At 42.2% G+C, this 5835-nt stretch overlaps 1 protein-coding gene and 1 long non-coding RNA gene across 6 annotated transcripts in view; both read left to right on the top strand.

Annotated features, from left to right (window-relative positions):
- The window catches only part of LOC109956175 (bile acid-CoA:amino acid N-acyltransferase-like), a 24849-nt gene that overhangs the window by 5560 nt on the left and 13454 nt on the right, over positions 1-5835 (top strand). For 2 of the 5 annotated variants that reach the window (XM_020593100.1, XM_020593103.1), the window contains exons 6-8: positions 448-564; positions 758-843; positions 1126-1219. In XM_020593100.1, the coding sequence (XP_020448756.1) occupies positions 448-564; positions 758-843; positions 1126-1219 (297 nt within the window). Of the gene's footprint in view, positions 1-447; positions 565-757; positions 844-1125; positions 1220-1357; positions 1439-2173; positions 2310-2426; positions 4675-5835 lie in introns of those variants that run through there. The other 3 variants (XR_002274376.1, XR_002274375.1, XM_020593101.1) reach the window with 3 other exon arrangements.
- On the top strand, positions 4757-5822 carry LOC109956176 (uncharacterized). The gene is made up of 3 exons (XR_002274377.1): positions 4757-4941; positions 5028-5190; positions 5707-5822. It is a non-coding gene; the product is annotated as an uncharacterized LOC109956176 (long non-coding RNA).

Here is a 5835-nt window from a genome sequence, read left to right as displayed (position 1 = left end):
GCCCCCCCCCCCCTTCGCCGCCTCCCCTGCCAAAGAGATACTGTGGTCGGCCTCCGCTGCATCCGACAATACATCGCCATGGACAGCGCGCACTTCCACCGCACTGACACGCTTGATCGTGTCTGCTGCAACAGCCCGTAGACTGTCGCTGGCTTCAGCTTGCAGGTGAGCCGCTTGCTTCATCACAGAAATTTCGGCCTGAAGATGCTCCATTTTACGAAGCAAGCCACACACATCCATACTCATAAATGTCACAGGTGGCAGTTCCTCTAGATAGTGAGACACAAATCTGGGGGTGTCCTCCCCACACTCGTTCAAAACTTTAAGGCAAGCCTTAACATTATTAACGCCTTTATGCACTCCCTTATGCAAGATGTTACGCTGGGTAGTGATATTTTAATTATTTTGTCATTTCCACAAATCTTCTGATTTGTTTTGCTTGGACAGGCAGCATTTCACCTGCTTCAGAATCATCATCAAGTCTGTGCCGACAGAGTTGGGATCATTGGTATCTCTTACGGATCCTACCTGGCTCTTCGAATTGCCACTCAGATGGGTGTCAAAGTACGTCAGGGAGGCCTGTCTCTGTCATCCATTTCTAAATCTACACTTTGGTCAATACATAACTCTTTGTACCGAACATGAACAATCATATCTTTTACAAGAATGGGTATAAAAATAAACATACAAAATGTTTAGCAATAGAAAATTAGTAGTGCTTTTTATTAAGTTCTAACATTGTCCTCTTCATCTCCAGCCAGCCTGTTTGATTTGTATCAATGGCCCAATAGGAAGTAACATTCTGCTCTTAGATGCAGAGGACGGGGCTGATGACTATAACAGGTAAATTGTATTATTACAGATAGGGTCTCCTATCTTGTATGACACTTCATTGATAAATTTGGAGCCTAAAGTTCTGGTATTAATCTTATAGGTTGTTAATTTAAGGAGAGAGCCCACACAGGCACAGGGAGAACATGCAAACTCCACACAGAAAGGCCCCGGTCTTGAGGCTCGAACCTGGAGCCTTCTTGCTGTGCAGCGCTAACCACCATGCCACCCTGTAACACTGAAATTATTTCCATAAATGTATCTTGTGGTTTTTTCTGTTACCTTGTCCTTTAGTGACCAGAAACACTGGACGTTCGATGAGCAAGGCCATGTCAGTTTCAGAGAGGTGTCCTTACCTGCTAACATTCGTCCTGAGGCCATATTGAAGGTGTTGTGAGCTTGCAGCTTCTCTGTCCTCATGATAGCCCACCAGCAAACATACATGTGCACTGACAATATCCTAGCAATATTTTTTTTTGTCAATTTCAAACACTCTGATCTAAAATCATTTCTTGAGTCTTTGCAGATAGAGAACATTGCTTGCCCATTAATGGCCATTGTAAGTGAAGATGACCTGAGCACTGCAAGCATAGAAAGTGCAAATGTGGTAGGTAATAATTAAGTCAAATCAAGATTTTTATTTGCCATTTATGCATAAACAGACAGTCTAGGCATATAGGAATTATTGTGCAGCTCTCCTTTAGAGTCAGGTAAGGAGTCAAAAGCCAGAAAGAACATTCTTAAAATAAAAAAGGAGACAAAGCCTTAAAACTGCAATACACAAAAATAGGATAATAGTATTTTCCACAGTGAACTTCAAACATCGCACTTAGTAATTCACATGGTGGAATTGGATATGTCATTACATTTGGTGAGGTAGAGAGGGGTTATAACATACTAAAAGACAATTTATATTCAGGCTTGTTTCCATTGCTTGGTAAAGAATGTCCTGCTATTATTCAGGTCCCCCAGGAGAACACTGTTGATGAGATGCTCTTAGAAAAATACCTTTCGGAACATTTCTGTATTATTATTGCGTATGTCTAGTAAGGGGTTATTGCACATATAATCTCACATTCGCTTTAACATGGCACAAATAAGCAAAAAAAAAGACAAAAGAGAAACAACCTGACTCCAAGTGAACTGCGACATCGCACCCCAAGAAGCGCCATCTTGTTAATTAACACTGGTTAAATATCCAGTGTTTTCCTAAACTGTTTGTGATCCTTTTTAATTCCAGCAGTTGAACAACCTGAATTTTAAAGAATGACCCTGATTTTATGCAATGTAAAGGCTCATTTTCCCTCTTTCTTTCTTTCTTTCTTTTTTGTTTTCTTCTCAGATTGAGGAGACTCTGAAGGCTGCGGGTAAATCTGAGCTGTTCACCCGGTTGTCATACCCCGGTGCCGGTCACCTGATTGAGCCGCCTTACGCGCCAAATGCAAGATTATCCCTGTGGCGCAATAAACCAAAAAAATGTGAGCCTGATCCAGTTTTATACTTGTTGTCATTACATTTTAACTGTTAGACCCTTAATTGTAATATTAAAGTGAAAATAACTGTAGTTCTGATGTTTGTTCTTTTTTCTCCTGCAGTGTTCACTCTGTGGGGAGGTCAGCCCACCCCCCACGCTGCTGCCCAGGAAGATGCATGGGAGAAGATGCTGGACTTCATGGAAAGCAATCTGAGAAGATGAATCTGTGGTGAAGTGGTCTTTAACAAGAGAAATGTCTTGTTTTAAATCTGTCTGTGAGCTGATGCATTTATCTGAAAGAGTTTCACATGCACAGAACAGATATTTTTTGTCACAGTCTTTGTCCTGTCTCCACCACTTGTTTTCCCTGTAGTGTTAGACTCAGCCCATCGGTGTCGTTAGACCACTTGCACGTGCCCCACTGTAAATCGGCTGTGCCCCAGTAAAGCTGCAAGTCTAGCAACGCCCATGACTCAGCCCGTCTTTGATCCAGGTTTCCCTTTTTTGCCACCTGCTCTGCTCTGGTCCAGCATGTGAGCCAAGTCTCCACAGTCACTCACTGCCAGATTGTCATCAATGAAGCACTCGTGACTCTCCAGCGTTTGTGCTTTCTACTTGTCTTGGTTTTGAATTGATTTGTCCCTTGGACTCTGACCCTGCCTTTCCTACGCTGTGTTGCTGGATTCTGCTGGCACCTGCAGCTGCAATCCTGTGCACACTGTGCATTTTGACATGATTTTGCCTAAAGTGTTACATTGCTGCATCTGGCTGTCAATTAATGATCAACACACAGTATAACATATATAGAGAAATATAGTTTCACATATATGGCCAAGGAGCTGTCTGATATAATATGGCAGACCCCTAGAGTGGATCACATCATCTCTACCCTCTAACGTGAGCCCTGCAGCTTGCACTCAATCCAAGCTGCGTTGTAAATATCCACATTAGCTGAGGCTGCACTCTCGAGCAGGAGCTTTTACTTCTCAAAGAAGAAGTTATTCTGCTGTTTGAGGTCAAAAGAGGGTGTAGTTGTTTAAAAGGCGCTGAGGAGCGATCTCCAAATGCAGTCACAGCCACTTACTGCATCCACAGTGTGAGTGAGGGTGCCCGTAGATCCTGTTGGCTGCGTGCTGGGCACTAAGATGTCAGAGGTTGGCATGTTTATGGCGTATGCGAATTAGAGACGTATGTATTTACTTTGCATTAGTTTTGCGACATGTCAGCACTGAACTGGCTACCTAAAGGTAGGCTACTTTGTTCATTTATTTTGTGGTTTGATTCTGTAATAAGAGTATTTTACGTAGGTTCGATACATTACCATTATTATCTTTTCATTTTAATGTACTTTGAGTCAGAAGATCTCACATTGACGTTTGCAATAAAATGACCACATTATAAATACGGTGCCATGCTATCATTACAATCTGTGTTCACATTGTGAGCGCCACATGATCATTGTTGTTTATCGGCCATGATGCATGACTAATATACTGGGTGTAACTATAAATAGGTTTTTGCAATCCGCAGTTCACTTGACCGCAGTATTTTCTAACGTGTTTCTTGAAGTACCACTAGTAAAGTTAAATTAATTGTGAGTGGTCGTCATTGTTATCTTTTGTTAGTCAAATTTGTCATGACAGTTTCTTTCTATGTGCACAATGGGCTGACAGGCAGTGGCGCATGCACCTGGAGTCCTATAGCTCCACACCATGCGCACGTGTTTTTGTGGTTTTGCCTAAGTTTTAGAAGAGCTGTTTAATATATCACACACCGCTAGAGGGGATCTACTCCCTAATACGAGCCTCGTCCTGACACAGCTTGGAGTGACAGCAGCGCACACACTGACTATGCCTGCTGTCAATAATGTATGTAACATCACCAGGACATGTGCAGGGTATTCTTCTTATTGAACATGGCTCACTGACTGCACTCATTCATGGGTTATTTTGCAAGCTACTTATTGTGTGTGGATTTAAGTGTCAGATCAGTGAGTCTCAAGGAGCGCACCTCCTGAGCGCAATGCTGCTCATTGTGGAAAGTTGGTATGTGAGACTGTTGATGATAAAGTGACTGCAGGACTGAATTTGATAAGGAGGTATTACTCAAAGCCAGTTTGTGCGCTGCTGCCAGTCACTCCGAGCTGCGCAGGGTTACGGTATAACGAGAAAACACAGTATGTCCTGAAAACGAGAAAAGTATCTTCTTATAACGAGAAACACCTTCACTTTTTGCTGGTGGTCTCCAGTCAATGTCTAGATACAAGAAGAATTAAAACCAACTAGATATAACTGACAAAGGTTTGGAGTGCCACAGGAAATGGCCTGTGTATTTATGGAAGTGAGAGATTTCAGTTTTTGATTTTTAATAAATTTGCAAAAATAACATTTTTCACATTGTCATTATGGGTTGTTGAGTGTAGCTTGATGGGCAGAATGGCAGTTTTATTTGAATTAAAATCAACAGCACAGTAAAAGGTGCAAACCATGAAGGGGTCTGAATACATCTGAACCACTCTTTATGTAAAGGGTCTGTCAAATTCATGTTATACCTCCGTTTCCTTTTTAGACAGGAAAGCCATTTTCTTCAATAGCCACAATGTTTCCAAACCAGAGTCGTCCTCAGACTTGACTTCGGTACGTCCACACCGTCACTGACTAAAATCCCATGTGTCTTTTTCAGTTTCGTTGTTAATATGCTTCAATATTTATGTTGATCTCAGAGAGAGAATGTCGAGGGAGTGTCTCAGCCACCCAATGAGGATGTCATCAGAGAGTTGTCCAAGTCCTTGCGGCAGGCGCTGAGTGTGTCCTTGTTTGGCATTGATGTCATCATCAACAACCAAACAGGCCAACATGCTGTCATTGACATCAATGCATTCCCTGGTAGGTGCTGCCTCTCCTCCACAGGGGTGGTTTATATTTGATTAAGTCAAGTGGAATATACGTTTCATTTTGACGTAGACTACTTACTCTGGTCACCTGGTTGTCACTCTTTCTGGTACCAGTGTCTAAAAACTGCTGTCGTCTCTTTCTGTGCATCAGTTCTGTTGAAATACATGTATAGCCCCTGTCACCTGGCTAATCCTTAACTGAATGAGGCCAAAACATGATCTGTCAATGTGGCAACTTTGTATTAGAATTCTGCCATTAATCCCACTTTTCATTAAAATGAACCCAAAATATCTTTGCTGGGAGTATGCATAATCAAATTAATGTACATTATTCCAACTTCTGTTATAGTTTTTATCTTTAGATGTAGTGGATTAAGTCTCACTGCTTTCGCTCTCTTCACTTGAATGGAGTAGGTATATAAACTACCCGTGTAAACGGTTTTCTGTACATTCAGAAGAGAGATTCTAACATTTCTTTCTAAATAGGAAAGTCTTCCTATATTTCCAGGTTATGAGGGTGTCCCAGAGTTTTTCAGTGACCTCCTGAACCACATCAGCAGCGTGCTTCAGAGCCACAACCCTGACTTCACCCCTGCCAATGAGCAGCGCAGAAGCCCGCCAGCTAGCACTCCGGTAC

Source organism: Monopterus albus, unplaced genomic scaffold, assembly GCF_001952655.1.
Source record: "Monopterus albus unplaced genomic scaffold, M_albus_1.0 scaffold18.1, whole genome shotgun sequence".
Classification (NCBI taxonomy): domain Eukaryota; kingdom Metazoa; phylum Chordata; class Actinopteri; order Synbranchiformes; family Synbranchidae; genus Monopterus; species Monopterus albus.
The sequence above is the reverse complement of the archived record's forward strand: the minus strand, read 5'-3'. Positions and strand labels throughout refer to the sequence as shown.